Source organism: Gorilla gorilla, chromosome 5 (assembly GCF_029281585.2).
Source record: "Gorilla gorilla gorilla isolate KB3781 chromosome 5, NHGRI_mGorGor1-v2.1_pri, whole genome shotgun sequence".
NCBI classification, from domain to species: Eukaryota; Metazoa; Chordata; class Mammalia; order Primates; family Hominidae; genus Gorilla; species Gorilla gorilla.
In genome coordinates this window covers 47,368,456-47,394,712 of record NC_073229.2, presented here as the reverse complement: position 1 = coordinate 47,394,712, position 26,257 = coordinate 47,368,456, and the positions used below count along the sequence as shown (strand labels likewise).

Below are 26,257 nucleotides of genomic sequence, written 5' to 3'. Positions count from 1 at the left end.
CTTGTTTCTTTTACCATGACTAATCCTCTAGTCAACTGGACTACTTTTCACTGCCTGCACAACATTGGTTCTTCTTGGAGTTAATACTTGCATTTGTTTTTATTTATTTTATTAACTCTCATTAATTTAAGTTTGATATCTCTTTTGTTTGTATGATTATTTCAAGACGTTGGACACTTTGGACATTCTGTTAATTTTACCTTCTTGGAAATGTCCCTCCTGGGCCTTTCTGGCTGCTCCCATCTGGACTGGAGGCTTCTCCCTGTGGAGCAGAGTCACTGTCCTAGGATCTCCCGCCATCACTATCTGGGAAGGTGCTTTACATGCAGTGGAGGCACCTGGGTTACAACCAAAATGCAGACTGATTCAACATGTCAAGGCTGGGCCTGTGAGCCTTTCTGTCTAGTTTCAGGAGGTGCTGATTTTCCTGGTTCATGGGTGATAGCTGGGGTAGCAGGGATCTCTCTTTTTGTCTCATAGTTTTCTGTATCTAAGGTAAGCGCATACTAATATATTTTTAATGAATTCATGTACTTTTTCCCTAAATTAGTAACAGGGCTAATTTGTCTTTTCCTTGGGCCAAAAACTACATTATGTAAAATTTGGTATCTTAACTATTTTAAAGTATACAGTAGTACAGTATTAACTGTAAATACATTGTTGTGCAGCAGATCTCTAGAACTTTTCATCTTGCAACACTGAAACTCTATGCCCATTGAACAAACATTCATCCATCCCCCTCACCGAGCCCCTAGCAGCCATTAGTTTACTTTCAGTTTAGACACCTCATATAAATGGAAATGTGCAGTATTGGGTTTTCTTTGTGATTGGCTTATTTTACTTAGCAGTGTCCTTCAGGTTCATCCCTGTTGCAGCCTGTGACCAGGTTTCCTTCTTAAGGCTGAATGATATTCCGTTGTCGATATATACCACATTTTCTTCATTCATGTGTTGGTGTGTGTTGTCTTGGCTGTCGTGAATAATGCTGCTTTGAATATGGGTATACAATGTTTTTCTTTTCAAACCTTCCCTCATTTTGGTGGAATTAATCCTTTAGTAGCTACTTCTGACAGCACATATTTAAAGTATGTTTGTATGGTTCAATTTTTCCATTGTTTTTATTCTCTCCAGGAAGAGGAGATAAATATATGAAGGTGCTGTTTGGCACAGAATTTAATAGGGAAGAAAGAGACAGTATAAGTCACCAGTGCTGGGTCTCATCATCCTGCAATTTCAGAACAACTATGAATACAAAAAGAATTTTAAAATCCCAGTCCTGCCTAGAAAGGGGAAGTCATCTCTAAATATGGTGGCCCTGGGGCAGCTGGCCTCCCTGCCAGGCCTCTTCCATGGGGGCCCTTTCTGCAGTGACTGTGGTTTCTTCCCATTTTACTCTGTCCTGTGTCCTGACTGAAGCGACAAGGTGTGTCTGCAGCTGTGCTCACACCTGGAGGAAACCTCAATGGTGTGAGTAAATTGTAAATGTTTACTTATTATGGGTTATTTTATTATTTATGAAGCATGTATTTTGATTTCATTTTACTGACAACACAATAAACCAGGACATGGTGACCCTAGCAGCACATCCTCTTTCCTGTGTCAAGAAGCATCGTCCGGGGAGGTGAGAAGAAGACAGTCCTCCCTAGAATTGAAGAACCAGGGAGAACCAGATGGGCTGGGCAGGTGGGTTTTCACCTGGAACCTGGAGGATGAGCAATGACATCTCTCCACCCTGAGCTCAGCCCTGGCATCCACCTCCTGGGCTCATGAGCAGTGCAGTGGTGCCTCCTAGTGGTCTCTGCTCTTCCTTTTCCAGATCAAGCACAAACCTGAGATCCAACTGTCCCTCTTATGCGCCTGGGTTTCTTCACTGGACACCAGTATGAGTCAACTTTCCTGTAAAGCAGAACAAGCACGAGATTGGACCATGTTAGAGGAGGAATGGTGTCATCTCCACTTCTGGAGAGATCCCTGTCCCCGTGTTTGGGGGAAGGGCCAAGCCTCACTCCCATGCAGAGAAGAGGCTCTGACTGTAACTGCACCTGTGGAGAGGTGAGGACCTGTCGCCTCTACACTGATGGCCAGAGCCTCCAGAGTGGGGCCAGGCTTTTCCCTCAGCTGTGTCCTGTCAGGTTCATCTAGGCCTCAAAGAATAGACCCTGGACATTGCCTCTGGCAATGTGAGCTGGACACACACCCAGATGTAAGGTAGCCCTGCCAAGTATCCTGGGGTTGCCAGTAGTTCTGGGTACTCAGTGTCTGGAGCGGAGGGTGGGAAGGAGGCTTGGTGCAGAACAAGAACCATATGTCACATACTATTTTATTCTTTATTAGTGTTTTTGTCATAAAAAACCCCACGGGTACCATAAAAGATAAAAGATCTAAAAATGGTGCCCTTTAATCAAAAGTAAACACCCTTTAACCATCAGAGAGAGGGAGAAGTTTGGCAGCTGACCTAGACGCCCCATCAACTGCCCCAGCTCAATGATAAACTCTTCTCTTCTTCAAATAAAAGCACATCCTGACTTACATGGCCATCACTTCTTTGTACAATTTTATATTTTTATCATCTAAAATTATAGTTTAGTTTTACCTTTAAGAGTATATTTTTATCCTCATTTATTCCATAGATTCCTGCTTGAAATTTATATTGTCAGGTAGTTTCTTGTCCTTTGCATTTTGCAGATTGCACCCCAAGGTGTGGTTTAATGTATCTCTATGACCTGTATTTTCTGTAAATTGGTAGTTTGTTATAGAGGTTTGCGTCTATTCAGGGTTTTTTTGTTTTTTTTTTTGCCATGAGGATTGATGGTACTATATCATGTTTTTCATCAAGAGGAAGAATTCAATACTAGTTATTTCTTTTTTGTGATGTTAATTGCCATTGCTGTTCAGTGGCTAAATCTGTTAATTCATTACGAATTGCAAAAGTCTCAGTCTTTCATTTCTTCTCATATACTAGCTGCATAATTTCTAAAATAAAAGATTTACCCTCTTCCACCAGTTATCTATTCAGTAGAAACTTGTTTTTTGAGAGACTAAACCAAGTTTCTAATCACCTATGACCCAGCAATTCCACTTTTTGTTATATACCAATAGAAATGCATGCATTTGTGTGCCAAAATATATGAAAATATTATTTATAGCAGCATGATTTGTAGACTCTGAATACAACACAAATGTCTATCAACAGTGGAGAGACAAGAAGTGTGAGCTATTTATAAAGCTGAGCGCCTGACTGCCACGGGAGTGAATAGTGACCACACACAGCAAGACCTGGGACATGGCAGGGACTGTGTCCAGAACTGACAGAACTAATCTATCATATTAGAAATCAAGAAAGTGTCTGCTCTAGGGTTGGGGAGGGTGATTTATGACCAAGTAGAACCCAGTGGTGTTTCCTGGAGGCTGGCAATGCTATTCCTTGATGTGGCTGCTATTTACCTGAGTGTTCACTTTGTGAAAATCCACGGCCCACTTATGGTTTGTCCACCTTTCTCCATGCATGTTGTCCTTCATTCAAGTATACATTTCTGATGTTTTGAAACAATTCTCTCTAAGCTAATATAGAATCTCCATTACTGAAAGTCCTTAGAAATGCTGCATTGGAAAAAATTAGTCCAATTATTAAAAATCTATGAAATAAATGCTGTGACTCAGACATTAAGAGGAGAATCTACAACAAGAGCAGTAGGCTTGGGAGCTAACACAAGAACAGCTTTGGAAATGGCTGTCGAGCCAGGAACTAGGAATCAAAACCCAAAAAGGCCCATGCAAGGTGGAGGGTGTGAAATGATGCCCCAGTAGTGCACGAATGAATGAGTCATGGGCAGTGGCTCATGGGTTGCTTGGTCAGTCAGGAACTTGAGCAAAATAGAGTTGGAAAACTGGGGGATGGAAGAGAGAGGTATGCACAGACCTCTTGACATGGGCAGAGCTTCAGAAGATGGTGGTCGCAGGTTTCCCCAAATAGAGAACATCAATAAAAAGGTAGAAATTTTACAAAGAGACCAGATAAAAAGTTTGGAGCTGAAAAGTGCAATAACTGAAATGAAAAATTCATTAGAGGGACTCCAGAGCAAATTTCACCATGCAGAATGGAGAATCAGCAAGCTTGAAGATAAGACAATTGAAATTCTCTAGTTCAGTAGCAGAAAGAAAAAAAATTATGAAGAAAAATAAACAGAACTTTAAAGATCTGTGAGACAACATCAAGCACATGCACTTTGGGAGTCCTCAAAGAAAGGAGAGAGAGAAAGGAGAAGAATGACTATTTAAAGAATAACTCCAAACCTTCCAAATTTGATGAAAAACATTATTCATCCAACAAACTTGACAAATTTTAAGCAGCAAAAAAATTTAAATTTAAAGAGATCCACACCAAGAGAACATTATAATCAACCTGTCAAAAGCCAATGACAAACAGAGCATATTGAAATGAATAACAGAGAAGGAACTTTTCAGGTTCAATGGATCCTCAATAAGATTGCAGCCCAGGCCGGGCGCGGTGGCTCACGCCTGTAATCCCAGCACTTTGGGAGGCCGAGGCGGGCGGATCACGAGGTCAGGAGATCGAGACCATCCTGGCTAACACGGTGAAACCCCGTCTCTACTAAAAATACAAAAAATTAGCCAGGCGTGGTAGTGGGCGCCTGTAGTCCCAGCTACTCGGGAGGCTGAGGCAGGAGAATGGCGTGAATCCGGGAGGCGGAGCTTGCAGTGAGCCGAGATCACGCCACTGCACTCCAGCCTGGGCGACAGAGCGAGACTCCGTCTCAAAAAAAAAAAAAAAAAAAAAAGATTGCAGCCCAGTTTTCTTCAGAAGCCATAGAGTTAAGAAGGCATTGGAATGTTGACAAATTTAGAGGTCAGAAAAAAAAAGACTGTCATGCAGGAATTGTGTGTCTGGAGAAACTCTCCTTCAGAAATAATGGATTTTACATATATATATGACTATACATAGTACTATATATATATATATGACTATACATAGTACTACATATCTATAACTATATATAGTACTACTATGAAATTATATATATAGTACTATATATAGTGGTCATACTATAAAAGCTAGTAGTAATATGTATATTTTTGGTGTTTATATGTGTGTATGTGTGTGTGTGTGCATATATATATAGTACTATATATAGTAGTCCTATAAAAGCTAGTAGTAACATGTATATTTTTGGTGTTTAATTCTTCCTTTGTTTTTCCTATTTGGTTTAAAAGAAAATGCCCATTGACTAATGAATGAATAAACAACATGTAGTGTATTTCTACAATGGAATATGATTTAGCCATAAAAGGAATGAAATACTGATACATGCTACAACATTGCTGAATCTCGAAAACATGATAAGTGAAGGAAATCAGCCACAAAAGGATACATATTTTATGAACCCATTTTTGTGAAATCTTCAGAAGAGACCAATCTATAGAGAAAGAAAGCAGACTTGTGGTGACAGGGTCTGGTGGCAGGAGGAAATGGAGGGTGACTGCTTAATGGTGCAGAGTTTCCCCTGAGGTGATGAAATACTCTGGAACTAGAGAGTGATGATGGCTACATAACATTGCGAACCTACTAATTGTCACTGCATTGTATACCTATTGTACAATGGGTACAGTGGTAAATTTTGTGTTCATGTATATTTTATCACAGTAAAAAGAGGCTGAAGAATAGATTCCAAAATCTTTTATATAGTAAACTCCTGAGTTTGCTTGAGCATCTGCCCATCTGTCTTTCCCCCTCAGGACGTCATCTCCTACTCAGAGCTCACCCTTGTTCTTCTGTAAGTAGAAAGCCTTTCTTCACAACACTCCCAGATCAGCCAGACCCAATCCCCAAAATGACTTTCTGTCTTGGATCCAAATGCTCAGGTGCAACTCTGGGGCAATTTCAGTGGGAGTGAAGAGATTATCCAACTAGGATGATTCATTTGGAGGGAAATGTTTGACCTTATGTTAGGAAAGTCACTGGCTTTCCTAAAAAGGATCCTGCTTACCAGTGAGTATATAATTTTTGTATGCCCGGGGTGGACTTCACAGCAGAGGAACTAACAATAGCTCTAGGAACACCATACACCTCATGCGTAGCTGACTCACCCATCTGCCTCCCCCAGCTGAAGGGAGGAGCTGGATTATTACCTTGGCCCATCCATCAACTGCATTTCACTGGATGTGCACCCTCTACAAGTGTGAACCTTCCAGGGTTCTCAGTTGCTTTTCCTGCTGTTGTGCGGCCTCCACTGGTGTGGCTCATGCCCAGGGGGCCTGCAGGAGACTGAGTGTCTCCTAATTCTCAAGGCCAACATTTTCAGTGAGCTCAGATGAAGATTTTATGTTCTCAGAGACTCATATTTTCATCTGTGGAAGGGAAAAATCCATCTCGCTGTCTTAGATGTGATGGTAATTTTACATAAATATATATATAATTATAGTATTTTTATGTCTATAAATGAGATAATCAGTATTTTATAAATTGATGGTATTCTTAGCATTGATTTCATTGCTCAGCTAAACGCTGTAACTAAAGGATGAGTCATGGAGTGGAGGAAGAATATTTTTCTACTCTCTGGAGGTGCCATAATCGGCATTTCTGCCCTATGGATTTCAAAGGAGAAATTTGCTTTAGGCTGAGGTTGGAAGGATATCTGAACTTCTTTGTATTACTATTATTTTAGATGGGGTCTCGCTATGTTGTCCAAGCTGGAGAGAAGTGACTATTCACAGGTGTGATAATAGCACACGACAGCCTCAAAATCCTGGGCTCAAGTGATTCTCCCATCTCAGCCTCCTGAGTAGCTGGGACTACAGGTGTGCACTCAGCCACTTTTCATTGTTATTTTACTTCAAATGCTTTATTTTGAATATTAAAAATGCAAAAATCTATTTGATCACAGAAGACTTTAAAATACACAGATCAATGCCTACTTGAATTAAAAAAAATAAAATACACAGAAGAAATACCACCTAGGTCTCCCCTCAAAAATATCACTGCTATTGTATTGTTGAACCTTCCTGGACTCAGTGTGACTGTTGGTCCCTGGAGCTGTCCTTTGCGTGGTGCTGATTTCCATTTTGTTGGTGGTGGTTTGTTTTTGTTTTTGTTTTTGTTTCTGAAACACAATTTCACTTTGTCACTGAGGCTGGAGTGCAGTGGTGCGACCTCAGCTCACTGCAACCTCCGCCTCTCGGGTTCAAGCGATTTCCATGCCTCAGCCTCCTGAGTAGCTGAGATTACACGCGTGTGCCACCAGGCCCAGCAAATTTTTTGTATTTTTAGTAGAGACAGGGTTTTGCCATGTTGGCCAGTCTGGTCTCGAACTCCCGACCTCAAGTGATCCACCCGCCTCAGCTTCTCAAAGTGCTGGGATTACAGGAATGAGCCAAGGCGCCTGGCCCATTTTGTTGTTCTCTATGTATATATTTTTATAGGTATCTTCATTGTACAAGGTTGCATTCATATGTTATGGGTTATCTTGAATGTTGCTTTTTGAATGTATTATTATACAAGTAGTTTTCCATGTTGTAAACTCTGTATAAAGTTTACATGCTTTTTTTGGCCGGCATGGTGGCTCACGCCTGTAATCCGAGCACTTTGGGAGGCCGAGGTGGGTGGATCACTTGAGGTCAGGAATTCGAGACCAGACTGGCCAACATGGTGAAACCCCATCTGTACTAAAAAATACAAAAAATTAGCCAGGAGTCTAGGCATGTTCCTGTAGTCCCAGCTACTCAGGATGCTGAGCCAGGAGAATCGCGTGAACCCAGGAGGCAGATGTTGCAGTGAGCCGAGATCACTGCCACTGTACTCCAGCCTGGGTGACAGAATGAGACTCCATCTACAAAAATTTTTAAATTTAAAAAGTTGACACACTTTTACAAGCTGCATCCCATCTCAGATAAGGAGGTGATGTAACTGAGTTCTTTTAGATCCATCTGCTTTCATCTTATCTTTTTGTAGGTAATATTTTGACAAGCATGTTTGTACATAAAGATTCTCCTATGGTTGGGATTTTAAAAATTCATAGACTACTCAGGCCAGGTGTGGTGCCTCAAGCCTGTAATCTCAACACTTTGGAAGGCCAAGGAGGGTGGATTGTCTGAGCCCAGAAGTTCAAGACCAGCCTGGGCAACATGGCAAAATCCTGTCTCTACAAAAAATACAAAAAAAATTAGCTGGGCATGGTGGCATGAGCCTGTAGTCCTAGGCACCCCAGTGTTTGAGGTGGGAAGATTGTTTGAGCCTGGAAGGTTGAGGCTGAAGTGAGCTGTGATCATGCCATTGCCCTCCAGACCGGGCTACAGAGTGAGAATTTGTCTCCAAAAATAAATAAATTCATAGACTACTCAAGTGATAAATATTAAACCAGAGACTGCTTTAAACATTTTAAAGCCTTATTATACTGTCATACTGTGATTGTACTGACATATTTATTCATTTAACAAATACTTACTGAGAGCTATTTACTGATTATGATGGTGAGAAACAATGGTAAGGAAACAGACCAGATGCCTTTATCAAAGAACATACATTTCAGTGATACTGACTGTAATGGTTAATTTTAGGTGTCATATTGACTGGGTTAAGGGATGCCTAGATAGCTGGTGTAACATTATTTCTGGGTGTGCCTGTGAGGGTGTTTCTGGAAGGGATTGGCATGTGAGTGACTGAGCGGGGAAAATCCTCTCTCGCCGTGGGCAGCCACAATCCAATCACCTAGGGGCCCAGATAGAACAAAAAAGCAGAAAGGAGTCAAATTTTCTCTCTCTCTCTCTCTCTCAATCTGGGACACTTTTCCTGCCCTTGGACATCAGAACTCCAGGTTGTATGGTCTTTGGACTCTTGAGTGTTGCACCAGTCAACCCTTTATCCTCCCACCTCCTCCTCTGGCCCCTCAGGCCTTTGGCCTTGGACTGAGCCAGGCTACTGTCTTCCTTGGTTCTCCAGCTTGCAGGTGGCCTCTCATGGATCTTATCAGCCTCCACAACTATGTGAGCCATTTCCACTAATAAATCCCCTCTCGTCTATCTATCTATCTATCTATCTATCTATCTATCTATCTATCTATCTATCTATCTATCTATCTATCTATCATCTATCCATCTACTCTATTGGGTCTTTCTGTCTTGGTAACCCTGATACACCAACAGACAATAAACAAATAGAATCTGTCACAGTATCAGTGATAATTGTCACTGATAAAAAATACACCTAGGCTAGAAGATTGGTGGGAGTGGTGGGAATGGCAGGGAATAGATTTCAGAAAAGGTAACTGGGCATGACATTTCTGAGAACTTGACCATGGGACATTTGAACAGAGACTTGAATGGTGTGAGGAGTGAGCCATGTGGACCCCGGGGGACCAGGTGCATGTGGGAGTCACAGCAGGGGCAGGTAGCAGAGACAGGATGGAGCAGTGACAAAAGGCTTGTGTGAGTGGAGACGAGTGAGCTGGGCTGAGAATGGCGGGATGAGGCCCCAGGGGTCCTATGATGAGGGGCTTGTAGGAAACGGTGAGAGACTGAGGTTTCATTGTGCCTAAGAAAGAAAAGGGCTGAGGTGTTCATAGGATATGTCCTAATTTTCGTTTGAGAGGCTCACTCTGCCTTTGTGTGAGTAATGGACAGTGGGCATGAGAGGCAGCAGGCAGCCCAGCTGGAAAGCCCTTCTGGTTTACAATTCTTGAGAGGGTGGCTCTGGGGTGGTGGCAGGAGAGGAGTGAAAAGTGATTGGATTTAGTGTTGATATACTTGTTAATATTGTGGTAAAACATACATACCATGTAATTTACCTTCTAACCACTTTTTCAGTGTACAATTCGGTGGCCTAAAGCACATTTACAATGTTGTGTAACCACCACCAATATGCATTTCCAGAACATTTTCATCATCCCGACAGAAACTGGACCCATTAAACCAAAGCTGCCCATTCTCCCTACCCTCAGTTTCTGGTAAATTCCATTTTACTTTCTGTTTCTATGAATTTGCCTATTTTAGCTGCATCACATAAGTAAAATATTATATTTGTCTTTTTGTTTCTGGCTCATTTCACTTATAGTGTTCTCAAGGTTCATCCAACCTGAATTTCATTCACTTTTAAGGCTGAATAATATTCCATGCTATGTGCACCATGGGTCGTTTATCCAATCATCCTCCGATGGACACTCGGTTGCTTCCACTTTTTGGCCATTGGGAATAGTGCTGCTATGAGCATGAGTGTACAATTATCTGTGTGAGTTCCTGCTTTCAATTCTTTTTGGTATATGCCCAAAAGTGGAATTGTTGGCTCCTATGGAAATTGTGTTTTTACTTTCTTGAGGAAGCATCATACTGTTTTTCATGGTCGCTGTACCACTGTACACTCTCACCAGCAGTGTACAAGTGTTATGACTTCTCCACATCTTCGCCAACACTTTGACTAGTGAAGTTCAGCATATTTTCATGTGCCTATTGCCCATTTGTATATCTTATTTGGAGAATTGTCTATTCATGTTGTTCACTCATTTTTGAATGAGATTGTTTGTTTTTCTGTTGTTAAGTCATAGTTCTTTACGTATTCTGGATATTAATTCTTTATCAGGTATATAATTGGCAAATATTTCCTCCCATTCTGTGCATTTTCTTTTAACTCTCTTAATAGTGTCCTTTGATATATAAAAAAGGTTTTTAAATTTTGATAGTCTAATTTATTGTTTTTCTTTTATTGGTTGTGCTTTTGCTCACCAGTCAAGAAGCCATTGCCACATCCAATGTTCCTAAGATTTTCTCCAATGTTTTCTTCTAAAAGATTTATAGGTTGAACTCCTAAGTTGAGTTCCTTGAACCATTCTGAGTTAATTGAGTTAATTTTTGAATATGGTGTAAGGTGATGCTGTGAATTTTGTCCAACATCATTATTTTGTATGTGGATATTAAGGTTTCCTGGTACTATCAGCTGAAGTGGGGCTGATACACTTGTAAGATGCAGTGAGCACTGATAAATGGGAACACCATGCATTTATTTACTTGTCTTTACTCCACAGGTGATTGGAGGAGGCTTTTGGTGACAAACCCAAAAGAAATGAATACATATGAATTCTTGTTAAATCAAAATCAAATAAAATTATAAATTTTAAAATGTTAAGAGTGAGGCAAGACTAGAACATCACTAGACAGGCTGAAACATGCTGAAATGGAGGGTTTACTGCTTTCCTTGCTTTAAATTTTGCTGGCTCACAATGGCTTATGTTTATTGCATAAGGGGGCCACAGGGAGGGGTGCTTGCTCACATAAGGAGCCCCTGGTTTTCTTCAGAAACAAGTTCAAATTCTCCACTTAGAGCCAAAAAAAATTAATTGCAAGATGTTCAAACTGAAGTTGGCTTCTATAAAGTCAAAGAATAAGCAGTAAGTGTAAAATAAACCTCAGGAATCCAAGGAAATTCTACCTTTTTACCTAGAAATGGCCTCACAATGCGTCGCTGAAGGGAGAGGGTCCCTTCCAGGAACCCCATGATGTAGGGGTTTCTGCTGCAGTCCCAAATTGAGTTGTCCCTTCTCTCTAACTGCAGGTCCCACAAGACCTTACTGTGGCTTCAATAATTTCACCCGGGCTAAGATCTGAGGGGTTTAATGCTTTTTATTTTGAGCTGCTGTCTGGGACTTAGAAACGTGACTTGCATTTTTTGTCAAAATATTATTTCTTTGATGGAATTTGATATTGGTGGACACTCTGCCTTCCTGTGTGGTTCCTACAAGGGCAGATGACTTTGCACTTCTTTTTGGCACTTCACTAGCAGTGATAGAAGGTTTGAAGTTAGGGCCTCCCTCAATCTTTACCCTCTCTCTAATGCAGAGGATTGCGGCCTGTTGGCAGAAGACTGGTGTCTTGGGCCCCAGCTGACCTGATGAATATCAATATCCAATGCCCTGTAATGAAGTCATGTGTGCACATATCATCACTTCTGCATGCAGTCTCATGGGAAGGTGGGTTCCTGGACCCCAGGTTAAGGGCCTAAGCACTACAGGCATACAGATAGAGCTCCAGGGAAGGGAGAGATGACTGGGGTGGGACCACACTTTTCCTTCAGGGTGTCCCTCAGTTCAAGGAAGCTTGTACTCAAGGGAGAGAAAGTCCTGGCAGGCCTCCTCACCCTTGGCAATCTTGGTATTGGGGCTGGATAATTATCTGTTATGTGGGTGATTGGGCTGACTTGTGCACTGCAAGACGTTCAGCATCCCTGGTCATTCCCCACAAGATGCTGGTAGCACCTCCTCCTCACTCCAGTCATGGCAATAAAACATTTTTCCAGACATAACTAATGTCCTCTGGTGGGAAAATTGCTCCTGGATGAGAATACTTGTTTGAGAGGTAGAGACACTCAGAAGCTGGGCCTGTAGAGGGAAAGTGATCCAGAAGTAGATACAAAGCAGAGTGGGGCTGGAGAAGACAGGAAGGGAGTCTAGGTCTGGAGGGGCCTGGCCTGATGGTTGAAGGTCTGGAGCTCAGAACCTCAGGGTATGGGGAACTAAAGCTCGTGAGGAATGGGGAGAGTGGCAGAACCTCCTATTGCCAGAATATCACACTCATACCCACTAAACACCCAGCCCATGGTTCTGCATCTCTGGGAAGTCAGGATAAATTTGGCTGTATGGGGTCAGAAAGAGTCCCGGTAACCCTAGGCTTTGTGTGCCTCCTGATGTGATGAATGTGCGGTCACAGCTCCTCCTGTAAACATTGCTGCCAAATGTTTAACCCAGAGCTACATAGGTCCTTAGGAGGCATAGCAGATAGAGGAAAAAAGTTAAAGGCATCAGGGGAAATAATATGATAAATTCAGTGTGGAGAAGATTCCACAGGTATTTGGCCTCATCTCTGAAACAGGTAATGCCATTCTAAAAGAAAAAAGATGGGTTGATTGTTATAGATTGTAGGTAATTAAAGAAACATAACCAAAGGCAATGAGTGGACATTTTAAGAAAACAAGCTATAAAAAATAGGTACAAAAATGTACTGAAAGAAGTGGAGATATTTGAACATAAAAGGACTTTAAATAATATTATGGAATTATTTATTTTCTTTGGTGTGATAATGTTGGTTCTTACGAGGTGTGTGATGAAGTATTTAGTGGTCTAGTATCACGGGTCTTGCAACTTACTTTAGAATGACTCAGTCAAAAATCTTAATCTGGACCCTTTTCATAAGATGGTGCCAAAAACGAAGAAGGAAGCTCCTGCCCCTCCTAAAGCCGAAGCCAAAGCGAAGGCTTTGCAAGGCCAAGAAGGCAGTGTTGAAAGATGTCCACAGCCACAAAAAAAACAAGATCCGCATGTCACCCACCTTCCGGCGGCCCAAGACACTGTGACTCTGGAGGCAGCCCAAATATCCTTGGAAGAGCACCCCCAGGAGAAATAAGCTTGACCACCTTGCTATCATCAAGTTTCCGCTGACCACTGAGTAGGCTGTGAAGAAGATAGAAAACAACAGCCCACTTGTGTTCACTGTGGATGTTAAAGCCAACAAGCACCAGATCAAACAGGCTGTGAAGAAGCTTGTGACATTGATGTGGCCAAAGTCAACACCCTGATTCAGTCTGATGGAGAGAGGAAGGCATATGTTCGACTGGCTCCTGACTACAATGCTTTGGTTGTTGCCACCAAAATTGGGATCATCTAAACAGAGTCCAGCTGGCGAATTCCAAATATATGTATATCTTTTCACCATTAAAAGAATCTTAATCTCTTTATTCACTCTTTCTCTTCACACACACACACACACACACACACACATTTACGTGCATGCTGTAAAAACATATCTACCTGTATCTATAAAAAGATATATTTTTATTCTTTATTTTTAAAATTTATGTATGTTTGTGAGGCACAAGTGCAATTCTGCTACATTGATATCTTGCTTCTCAGTCCCACACAAGGAAGCTGTCTCACACTATAGAGAAAATATTCATGAACAAATTCGTATCAGTCACAGTGAGAGGTAACACTTTAAATAGCCCATTTCATGCTCAGGACATCCAAGTCAAAGAAACCCAATAGCACAGCTGAGTCCCCTCTGTTCCCCCCCAACGCCCCACTCACATCAGGGCCCCTGCCCTGGAGTGTCACCTTTATTAGCTGTGAGAGACACCCCAGAGCCCTGGGCACTGTCAGTGATTGGGGTAGAACAAAAACAGGACCTGATCAGAGCCCACAGATGTGGCTAGAGGAACTGTGGGGTGGGTGAGCTCCCTCATAGGCTCCTGACTACAATATCCCAACGATCTCAGGGATCAGCCTCCTTCATCTTACCTGCAGCCTGAGAGTAGCTCCCTCTGTTTCTATCTATGGGAAGAAAATGTCCTGTGAGAGGCCAGAAAGGAGGCAGGGCCATAAGGTCCTAGAGCAAACCCCTAGTCTTTGATCCCAGAGAAGTTTCCAGAAAAGTGTAACTGTAGATCCAGGGCAGGATCAAGAAATATGAAGAAAGCAGATGTGGGTCCTGGACCAACTGCCCTCCTGAGGTCTGTCATCAGCAGGGACCTTCCCCTGTGATTTGTGACTGCTGGGATCAGGTCCCATCACCACCATAATCATCGAAGTGAAGAATCTGTCCTTCATTTTCACAGGAGCTTTACAAATGAGTAGGTGCTGGCACACAGGGCCCAGGCTGGGTAGACCCATGAGTGTGGATGGTGCTTCCCAGTAATGAGGCAGGGCACACTTCTACTTGGGGTTTGCAACCCCCAGTGGGACAAGAAAACTCAGACTCCACTCCTCACCCCTTCCCTACCTGAGCTCTTCTTCCTCCACATCACAGCAGCGACCACAGCTCCAGTGACCACAGCTCCAAGGACAACAAGGCCAGCAACGATGCCCACGATGGGGATGGTGGGCTGGGGAGACTGCTCTGGGAAAGGAAGGGAAGGTGAGGGGCCCTGATCTCCAGGCCTCAGCCCTGACCCTGCTGAAGAGCTCCAGAAGGGCTCCTGCTTTCCCTGAGAAAAGACATGACCCCTCATTCCCCTCTTTACCCATCTCCCTCCTTACCCCATCTCAGGGTGAGGGGCTGGGGCAGCCCCTCGTGCTGCACATGGCACGTGTATCTCTGTTCCTCTCCAGAAGGCACCACCACAGCGGCCCACTTCTGGAAGGTTCCATCCCCTGCAGGCCTGGTCTCCACAAGCTCTGTGTCCTGGGTCTGTTCCTCCCCATCCCGCTGCCAGGTCAGCGTGATCTCCGCAGGGTAGAAGCCCAGGGCCCAGCACCTCAGGGTGGCCTCATGGTCAGAGATGGGGTGGTGGGCAACGTGTGCCTTTGGAGGATCTGAGAAGAGTCAGAAAATTCAGGCACTTTGCACTCCTCATGGGAAACCCCAGCAGCACCCATGTGACCAACCTGAGAATGGACAGGACACCTGGGGTGGGGAAGGGAGCACAGAACCCAGACACCAGCCTGGACACAGACACCTGGGAAAATCTCCTATTCCTTGGAAAGTTCGAGTCTCTGAGGGGGGAGCAGGGACTTCTGGCCCTGACCTAAGTGAAGGCCGAGGGACTGGAATCAGAGCCCCAAACACATTGAGTGGGAGGCAGAGAACAAAACTTGAGAGAAAAGTCACGGGGCCCAAGGCTGTTGGAGGGCTCAAAGGGGACCGCGGATCGGTATTCCAGGGACTGTCTTTCCTCCATTCCCTCAGAGATTTCATCCCTTAATTGTCCCAGAGAGCAGGGCGGACTCTCACAGTCACTCTCTGGTACGGGATCTCGAAAGCCAGGAAGATTCTTCCTACTCAGGACCAGAGGGAGGGCGATATCCTAGCATTGGGCCCACTTTCCTCCCAACCTTGTGCGAGGCCATCCCAAGAGATCTACAGGAGATGGGGAAGGCGCCCATGGCCCCTGGTACCTGCGCGCTGTAGCGTCTCCTTCCCGTTCTCCAAGTATCTGCGGAGCAACTCCAGGCACTCGCCCTCCAGGTAGGTCCTGAACTCCTCTGCATATTCCTCTGCCTCATAGAAGCGCTGGGTGATCTGAGCCACGGTGTCCGCCGCGGTCCAGGAGCGCAGGTCCTCGTTCAGGGAGATGTAATCCTTGCCGTCGTACGCGTGCTGGTGATACCCGCGAAGGAGGCGTCCGTCGGGCCCCATGTCGCAGCCATTCATTCCCTGGAGGGTGTGAGACCCTAGCCGGTCCCCGCAGTCAGCCCCGCCCAGCTAACCCCGCCCCCTCCCCGCCCAACCCGTGGGGATTTTGGCCTAAACTGAAAATGAACCTGGGTAAAGGCGCCTGGGACTCTCCCGGGTGGAGGGTCTGGGCGGGTCCCGCTGCCTCGGGGTGGATTTCGGATCCGGAGACTCTGAGGGACCCGGGCGGTCCGTGGCGGATGGGGGGTGGTCGTGACCTGCGTCCCAGGCCGGGGTCACTCACCGGCCTCGCTCTGGTTGTAGCGGCGGAGCAGGTTCCTCAGTGCCACTCGGTCAGTCTGTGCGTTGGCCTTGGCGTACCCTGTGGTCCTCTCCCAATACTGCGGCCCCTCTTGCTCCACCCACGGCTCCCGAGGCTCCATCCTCGGAATCGCGGCGTCGCTGTCGAACCGCAGGAACTGTGTGTCGTCTACGTACTCCACGGCGATGTACCGGGGCTCCCCGCGGCCGGGCCGCGACACAGCGGTGCTGAAATACCTCAAGGAGTGGGAGCCTGGGGGCGAGGAGGGGCTGAGACCCGCCCGACCCTCCTCCGGGCGCGTCTCCCTGAGTCCTGCGCCCCCACCGGGCGGGCCCCTCACTCCTCCCCACAGAGGCCGTTTCTCTCTGGACCCCGCACTCACCTGCCCAAGTCTTGGTCAGGGCCAGGGCCCCTGAGAACAGCAGGAGGAGGCTTCGGGGCGCCATGACCCCAACCTCCGCGTCTGGGAAAAATATGAGTCCCGGGGGATGCGTGGGACTTTAGAACCTGGGAACTGCGGCGACACTGATTGGCTTCTCTAGAAACCCGACACCCAATGGGAGTGAGAAATGGGGCCGCGTTATGAGTATCCAGGAAGAAGGACCTGACACGGGTTGGGAGAAAAAGAGAAACTCTGGGGAGATGGGGAATTCTCAATACTGAGCCTCCCAACCCCAGACACCGCCTCGGGGCCTGAGCCCTTGAGAGCCACTCCTGGGGCCCTGGGACTTTGCCCTCCCCCTCCCCCTCCCCCTCCTGTGCAGGGTATGTCTCAATGTCTCCCTGAGTCTTCGCCCGGGGGCTGAGAAACCAGGGAGAAACCTTCGGCATGGACCCAGTCCATCTCCCTTCATTATTCATTCCGAAATCCCAGTCCCTTGATTGAACTTTCTGCCTCCCATTCCATACCTGGACTCCCCGGACTCTTTTGGAAGAAAATTCACCCCAAGGAGCTTGGTGCCAGACAATGAACTTGTCCTGAGAATGAAGGTGTAGAGACAGTTTCTTCTTCTTCTTCTTCTTCTCCTTCTCCTTCTCCTCCTTCTTTCCTCCTCCTCCTGCTCCTCCCCGCCCCCCTCCTTCTTCTTCTCTGGAAAAGTTGTACCTGAGCATATGAAATAGGACAGAGACCAGTTTCTTTCTTTCTTTTTTTTTTATTAGCTGCAGTGAGTAGTAGAATCTTGGTAACCCCTGAATTATCAGGAATCTTTTTTTTTTTTTTTTGAGACGGAGTCTCTCTCTGCCGCCCAGGCTGGAGTGCAGTGGCGCGATCTCGGCTCACTGCAAGCTCTGCCTCCCGGGTTCACGCCATTCTTCTGCTTCAGCCTCCCTAGTAGCTGAGACTACAGATGCCCGCCACCACGCCCGGCTAATTTTTGTGTAGAGACGGGTTTCACCGTGTTAGCCAGGATGGTCTCGATCTCCTGACCTCGTGATCCTCCCGCCTCGGCCTCCCAAAGTGCTGCGATTACAGGCATGAGCCACCGCGCCCGACCAATCAGGAATCTTATGTGTAAAAACTGTTACTTTGGCCCCTTGATATATAAATGTGTCTAAATGCATTACAGTTGTACAACTCTCAGAGCTCCTAAGTTTTACTTTCCCAGACTATGTATCTGTGACTCTTGTTGTATTCTAAAATTACCTTCATTCCATAGCCCTGAGTTTCTGTGGGAGTCCAGGACATCTCCTGACAATACAAAGTAGCACAACGTGTTATTGTATATTGCAACCAGGAGCCAATACGTTCATTCACCTCAAAGTTGCAAGTGTTCAACGCAGTCACAATGCCCCTCACCAGTGCTCATGCACTTCCTGTTTTTAGGAAGTATCCGCATCTAAGTGGTGTGCATGTTTTATTGGAACACTTAGTATTTTTTTTTAACCTGAAAAAAAGCAGAAGAAGCAATTAATTTTTAGGCAGTCCCACATACGGTGTTAAAGGCCAAATGCAAGGAACACCCTGCTAGGCTCTGTAGATGGATGTATTAAAAATTTATAAAACAATGTGTTTAAAGCTAAGAATTCTGCTGCTTTCAAATTCTGTCCCTCTGCTCCTTCTCCTCACCTCCTGCTTCTCCAGCCCTTCCCTCCGTCCCTCTCATCCCTCAGGCCCTCCTCTTCCCTTAGTCCCCACCACTCTGTCACTCCTGAATAGTGGCTCTAGCACTGTTCCATTACCTGCCACCTGAGTGTTCTCTCCACAGTGGTCCTGCTACTGTGAGTCAAAGTGTGTCGTTTCTTCACCTAAAACACTCCAGTGGCTCCACTTCGGTCTTGTGAAGCTTCTAGAATGTCAGGCACTTGAGCATATGAGGGCATACCTGGTTCAGCATAGGCACTAAATTAATTTTTGTTGACTAGTTGAATGAAATATGATTGTATAAAAATTTAATCGCATCATGGAATATTATAAAATGAAAAATACTGGAAAAAGGAAATATTTTATTTTACTCATGTAGTGTGCTTATCAATTTATAAATTCGTTCCATGTGTCTGTTGAGTCTGTGTATGACTTTTATATGACTGCATAACAAATTACCACAAACACTGGCTTTAAACAACACCCATTTATTGTATTTATTTATTTATTTTTAGAGACATGGTCTCCCTCTGTTATCCAGGGTGAAGTGCAGTTGCATGATCATGGTTCCCTGCAACCTCAAACTCCTGGCCTCTAGAGGTCCCCCTGCCTCAGTGTCTGGAGTAGCTGGGACTACAGGCGAGTACCACCGTGCTCAGGTAAATTAAAAAAAAAAAAATTCCTTTTTGTAGAGAGGAAGGTCTCCTCAAATTGCCCTGGCTAGTCTCACTCCTGGCTGCAAGTAATCCTCCTGTGTCATTCCCACAAACCTTAGGATTACAGGCATGAGCTACCACGCTTGACCAAACAACACTTATTTATTTATTTACAGTTCCTTAGTCAGAAATCTGAGCATGATTGGAGGGTTCTCTGTTTAGGGTTTCCCAAAACTGTGTTTTCATTTTGAGGGCCTCCTTCAGGCTTATACAGAGGCGACAGAATTCAGTTTCTGCCAGTTGTAGAACTAAGGTTCCTGTTCCTTGCCTACTGTCAAGGTAGAGAGAGGCTGCTCTCAATTCCTGGTGCCCACCAGCATTCTTTGCCACACAGCCCCTTCATTTTTAAAATCCACATTGGAGGAACCCCCTCACACTGAATCCCTCTCACACTGTGAATCTCTCTGATCAGGAAGAACCCAGTCCTTTCAGGGGCTCGCCAGATGAGGACAGCTCGACCAGGGATAATCCCTGTCTTAAAGTCAATTGATTTAGGACCTTAATTATATATGCAAAAATCCCTTCAAGGCAGGACTTACATTACTGTTGGTTGAATAACTGGGGTCAGGTGAATGACCAAGGTTACACGTCTATCATGGGGGGGGAGATGATAGAATCAGCCTAGCATGGCTTGGGTCTTTCTTTTGAGTTTAATTGGGACACAGTTGGAAATTGAAGTTCAAATAAAGCAATAATTGTGAATGATAATAAAATACATCCTATTTAGCCATGGAAATTCCTCTTACCTCTTAAAACCAAATGACATGTTTAATATTTTATAATTAATTTAGGTTGGGTGTGGTGGTGGCTCATGCCTGTAATCCCAGCACTTTTGGAGGTGGAGTCAGGCAGAGAGCTTGATTTCATGAGTTCGAGATCAGCCTAGGCAGCATGGCAAAACCCTTGTCTCTACCAAAAATACAAAAATTTTAGCCAGGCATGGTGGTGCATGTCTGTACTCCCAGCTACTCAGACAGCTGAGGTGGGAAGATCACATGAGCCTAGGAGGTCAAGGCTGCAGTGAGCTGTCCTCCTGCCACAGCACTGCAGCCTGAGTGACAGAGCAAGACCTTGTCTCAATAATAATGATGATAACAATAACACTAATAAATTTAGAGCAAATGAAAATTAAAGTGCAACTATTCATCCTGTCTTGTGAAGCTGTATTGTTTTTATACTGTTACATTACAAACTACTGAAAATGTAACAGCTCAAAGCAACAAATATTTATCATCTCCCACAGTTTCCAATGCTCAGGAATCCAGGAGAGGTTTCCCTGAGTGTTTCTGGCTCAGGGCCTCTCACAAGGTTGCAGTCCAGTTTTCAGCCAGGGCTGCATCATCTGAGGGCTCAACTGGGCTGGGGATTTGCATGAAAAATGGCTCACTCACATGGCTATTGGAAAAGCCCTCAGTTCCTTGTTGTCTGGTCCCGGGAGGCCTCGGTCCTAGCCACATGGACCTTTCCACAGGTCTGCTTATGACACAGCAGCTGGCTTCCCCCAGAGTTCATGATCCCAGAGACAGAGAGAGCAAAGGTAGAAGCTACGGTAAGTTTTTTGTTCTACACCAACAGTCACAAACTGTTATGTCACCATTACTCCATCAGATAGAAGTGAATCATTAAGTCCAGGTCACACTCACAGGGAGCGAATGAAGCTGCACCTCTGGAAAGTGGAGAGTATCAAAGAATTTGCATATATGTTAAAAGCAAAATTAAAATTATTGTTTCAGAATTTTATAAATCCAAAGCTTCTTTCATCTGATTATAATTCTTTAATGCTTTAAACTTCTCTTTTTAAAGTAATGATTAAAATTTGAGACATCACAGAGCCTTGGGTATTGAGGGGAAAAAAGTTTGAGACAGAGAAAGGAGATACTATAGTATCTCTAAGTTTTTCTTGCAAATACCTTTAATAACAATATTCTCTTTAATGAGTTGCAACACAGTTGAGAACTTACAGTAACTAGGTCAAATAGTTCCAAGACTTCAGTGCCATAACAATAGTGCCTTAAAAATAAGTATTTGTTTTGCCTCAGATGTCTCAAATTTAGTTTAAGAATGTCCCAAATGCCAATTTTCTCATTCAAATATCATCTTTAAAAATATTTGCCAAATCAGATTGCTTTTAAGGTAGAAAAAATGTGAATCTCATACCTCAGCCAACACATCTAGCTTAGCATGATGTCAATAACTTTGGTTGGATACAGTAGCCCAAAATGCTTAGCTCCAACTTAGGAACAAGATTTTCCAAAAACTGGCTACTGGGTGGGCATTCCATAATAAACTTGACATCTTTCGCTCTGGTTTTTAATGAGATGTGGTAGACATGATTCGGACATCACTATGATTCTAAATAGCACTGCTATTCTGTACTTCTACAGTATTTTTTAAGCAATCCTATTGTGTTTTCCATTCCTATTTGCTATTCTGTCACTGGTTATTCCTATATAATTTTTTCCTGTTTAATTTATTTTGATCAGTAATGTGCATTTCCAATTCTGTAAAAGTTTAATTCAGGTGTGTGTGTGGTAAAATGTAACATCAAATCCTTTGCAAGACGGAATTACCTTGCACATCAGACCGAACATTGTACACCGAAAATCTATGGAGATGTCAATGAGCCAAGGATCAAATGACCTATTTCTGGTCAAGGCCACTTTCATAGCATTCTGGCTCTCTCCATCACATGGATCATTACAATTGGCTTTGGTCCAATGTGAATAGTTCTTGGTAAGAATTATTGTAATGGCAAAAACCGCAATTATTTTTGCATCAGCCTGTAAGAGTTCAAAGTCACTGTCTTGGCTGCAGAATTACACCAGGCACTTTTTACTCAGACTCTGTTAATAACTTCCTGTTCTTTACTTGTATCCCATACACTGTGGCATTAAACTTTTAACATACAGATTCAGAAAATGCTTCCTTATATCATAACCACATAGGGTTATTTTATATGTTAGGAATATTTCATGAGAAGTAGGAAAAAATGGTGGGAAGGAAAAGAAAAATCAAGAAGAGAGTAGGTGGAGAGAAACGGGAAACATTATGTATGGATAATATTATAAAAATAGAAGGAAATAAATCAGATGTAGATAACCACCATGGAATAATCGAAACATAAGAGAGGTTTATTAGCTATCTGTTGCTGTGTAACAAACTACCCTAAGACTTAGTGACTTAAAACAGTGAACATCAATTTACTCAAAGAAAACAATACAAATATCAGCAAAACTGGAGCAGGTGGAAGAAGTTGGATAAACAAAAGGATTTTACAAACTGGAAAAGTAAGAGGTCACTGGTGATAAATGGAAATGATTTTGTTGGTCCATGTTCTCCAAGAAGCAGATGACATGAGATTAAAGTTGCAGTATTTTATTAGAGGACTCACCTGCCAGAAAATATGGGAAAAGATCCAGGAAACCCTGGGAGAGGCAGCAGACTGAGATGCAAGCGTGACCCCCAAGTGAGGGACAGGAGAGGAGGTTTGTTGGACACATCCTAGACCATAGGCAATCTAAGGAGAGTTGAGCAAGGCCATAGAGGAGTCCTCTAGCCACAGTTGGCCCTTGTCTTCCAGACATAGGCCTCCCTTAGTGTCCCTCTTGTCACCCATCACTGGTTGGGAACAGCCCATGGGAAGCAGGGTGTCTGCACCAATGCTGCTGAGGATGTCAGAGCACAGGAGCAGGGCCTTGGGAGATTATCTGGGAGCATAGTTCAAATCTTCCTTCCTGAGGTTTCTGGGCCCTTGGAAATCAAATTCTCTCAGGCTTGGTTGCTGGACAATTCCACTAACACTTACAATGGGACAAGGGGAACCAGGAGACCCCTCAAGTGGATCACTGGGTTCCACACACATTCCTCCTGCCCTCATTGTGACAGCAGCCCAACCTCCTCCTGGGGATTAGGATCTATTACCTGTGCCTGGAGAGGAGGGGACTCCTCACTTGCTGGTCTCTGGGCAGATACTGTCCAAATCTCTCTGGGGGCAATAGTAATGTGTTCTTCAGTAGGCTCTCATTTGTCCTGATTTAAGAGTACCTTCCTTTAGAATCCAGGACCTTCTACCCTGCAGAGCACAGTTTTGGGAGATGAGAAGTGCAAAATCTCACAGCAGGTGAATCTAAGGAATGAGACATGGAGCCATACCCACTTTCACTCCTTAGTTTCCGGACCCACATGTTCTTCCTACTGAGAACACGGCACTGTAGAGATGTCTCTGATTTAATAAATGCACCATATCCTGAAAGACAGCACCCACCCCTCAGAGTGCTTCCTCCAGGCTGGCACTGAGTTGTGCCTGTAGAAGACCTGTCCAGCATTCTTAGTGGCTGGCAGACCCTGGGTGGTGCAGATGGTGATAGAACCAGTGGATCCCATGGCCATGAAAATGCTGCACCTGCTTCCCTGTCAAGTGGGTTCCGCCAGGAAGACAGTGTGCTAAGAGCAATGCCATGCCTGTGAATCAGGAATGTCAACAGTCCCTGGAGAGTGGTGCTGACTGAGGGTCTGAGAGCAGGACAGGAAAACCCACTCATGGAATGGTGCCTAACCCTGTAAAGATGAACCTCTGGCCCTTCCAGAATGGAAGTGGCTCAACTAATCACTTAGCAGCGAGTGTTGCTTTAGTCACCTAAAGAAATATAGCCCCACTGAGGCACATCATTGGCCTCAAATGCTAATGAGTTGGACATTCAGAGGAGGCAGCAGCTGGATCTGTCTTGGTAGGTGGTAGTCAGTGCTTCTGGACCCATATTTAGCCTCATCCCTGCCACTGTGCTTGCGCTTGCTCCATTCATGAACCCATCCTGCCAGGCCTGGGCTGCCCCATGGTGAGGGCTGGCTAACTTCAATTTGTCTGCTTGGTTGTTTAGTGCCACTTCAGGTTTGGATGTTTTCTGGAGGTGTCAACATAGGATTCATGCTCAATCCAGATGGACCATTTCTATCTCATGATGGATGCTTTGGGGTCTGTCCGATCTATGACTTTCTGAGTTACAGAAGCCAATTCATACGGGCATTTGAAATCACATGGTTGTTTGATGTCCCATGGCAAGGATTCTATCTTATCAAGGCCAGTAACATACCAAAAGTTGCTTCTAACAGGGGCATATGTCTCTGCTGTGGATGACATGGCCTTACTCCAGAATCCCAGGCCCTCCGCGTGACTCCCCCACTGGTGCTTGTTTCAGCTCCATCCTGCATCCTTCCCCATGACTGACACCTCTAGGTGGGTCTGAGGGATGGCACTGCCTCATGGCCTGAATCTGCCAGTGTCCTTTCCTCAGCAGGCCTAATTGAAGCAAGTCCCCTCCTATTTCTCCTAGAGCGTAGATCAAAGCAATAGATGTGGGATGTGGTGTTGTCAGAACTCAAAGAGGCTCACCAGGCAGTGTGCTTCCTTCCTTGTAGTGAGGATGCAAGATGCAACACTTTGTCTTTTACTGTGGAGGAGAAATTCCTGGATGTCCTCAACCACTGGATGAATAAAACTTCACCACAGTGGCCACTCCTGAATCTCTGTATGGTTTATCTTCCATCTTCTGGAGAGCACGTGTTTTGCCAAGTCCTTCAGCATACTTTCCACCTCGTACTCATCCATCCTAGTCAACATGATGTTGTTGATGAAATAAGCTGATTTACCATTCTATAGGATGCCAGGTTCTTCAGATCTCTTAAGACTATACTATAGAGGGCAGGTCAGTTACAATAACCCTGAGGCCAATTATCAATAAATGTGTTGTGGATCCCACATGAATCACTTCATGTATAGTTTTTCTCATTGGAAAGGAAAGGAATGCACTCACCAAATCCACAGCTGCACACTCTGTGCCTGAGGCCTTATCAATCTGCTCTACCAGTGATATCCAGCCAGCATGGCAGCTGCAATTAAGACTCCTACTTTTTCAAGTCTGAAGTAATCTCATTCATTCTTTAGGCCCCGTCAGGCTTCCTTGGGGACAGATTGCTGGATTACACGAAGATAATAGGCAACTCCAACAGCACCCCTCATCCTTCAGCTCTCTAATGGCGGTGCTACACCTACAATACCTACAGTACCTTTCATAAGACTCACCCTGGGACTCAATATCATTTTTTATTTGGCCAGGATGAAGTCAGTTGCAGAGGTTTCCCTTTGGCTTTCAGACAATGACAGCCCTTATTCCAGAGACTTGGGACCCAATGTGGGGGTTACTCCAGCTGCCAGGGCATCAATGCCAATTACACACTTGCAGAATGGGGAGATAAACAGGGCTGGGTCTGTGGACCCAGTAGTCCCTTTGTGATGTGTCCAGATTTATTCCCAGCTTCTGTAAGCCCCACTGTGGTGGGGACATAATGGTGCTATAGGCCTGTAGGCATCAATATCAGCTCACACCCAATGTCAACACTCCCCCAAATTCTGCCTGTTTCCCTTTCCTAGTGTACAGTCCCCCGAGTAAATGACTGTAGGCTCCTTTGCAGAAAGACAGAGGGAATTGTTCCAGCATATATTTGCCATGAGGTTCCAGGGTCCTTCCTCCTGGGATAGGGACTCCTTCTCTGTAACTGGGATCTGAATCTGAAACTTGGTTGACGTTTAGGAATTGAGAATGGGATCACGACTTTGTATTGAGTTAAACACCCTCAGCCTCCTGCTTATCAATTCTTGCTTTCTTATCATAGATGTCAAGCAGTGCCCTTGTTGGCTGCTGTCTGTTCTGACACCACCCTCTATTAACCTTCCCCACAACTCCCTGCAGATCAAGCTGCCTCAGCTGCTCCTCTGAGATTGTCAAGTTAACCGTGCCCTCTGGCTTTTGCAGGCCACTGTCACCATTTAGTTCTCTGCCTTTTCAAGGCCACACTTTCCTCATGAATATCAATGAGCCCAACTATAGGACCTCCTTCCTGCCATCACACCCAGCCTGCAGAGGACACCACCCCGACGCTTCTTAGCAATGCAGGTCCCTCTCACCGGCACATTCCTGAGGCTCTGGTGGAAGGTGTGCCCTATGGGTCCTCTGTGGAGCATGGCCCTAGTGGGCATTC

At 44.7% G+C, this 26,257-nt stretch overlaps 1 protein-coding gene and 1 pseudogene across 6 annotated transcripts; one reads left to right on the top strand and one right to left on the bottom strand.

Moving 5' to 3' along the window:
* Window positions 1-1,522: 1,522 nt before the first annotated feature.
* Window positions 1,523-17,476, bottom strand: MHC-G (HLA class I histocompatibility antigen, alpha chain G-like). Of its 6 annotated transcripts, none has more exons than XM_063707090.1 (8): window positions 17,333-17,402; window positions 16,806-16,886; window positions 16,406-16,675; window positions 15,885-16,160; window positions 15,027-15,302; window positions 14,770-14,886; window positions 1,830-1,896; window positions 1,523-1,642 (listed from the first exon to the last, which is right to left on the bottom strand). In XM_063707090.1, the coding sequence occupies exons 2-7, from the start codon at window positions 16,867-16,869 to the stop codon at window positions 1,868-1,870; spliced, it is 1,032 nt and encodes a 343-aa protein (XP_063563160.1). In that variant the 5' UTR covers window positions 16,870-16,886; window positions 17,333-17,402; the 3' UTR covers window positions 1,523-1,642; window positions 1,830-1,867.
* LOC109027162 (large ribosomal subunit protein uL23-like) lies at window positions 12,887-13,726 on the top strand (annotated as a pseudogene).
* Window positions 17,477-26,257: the final 8,781 nt, after the last annotated feature.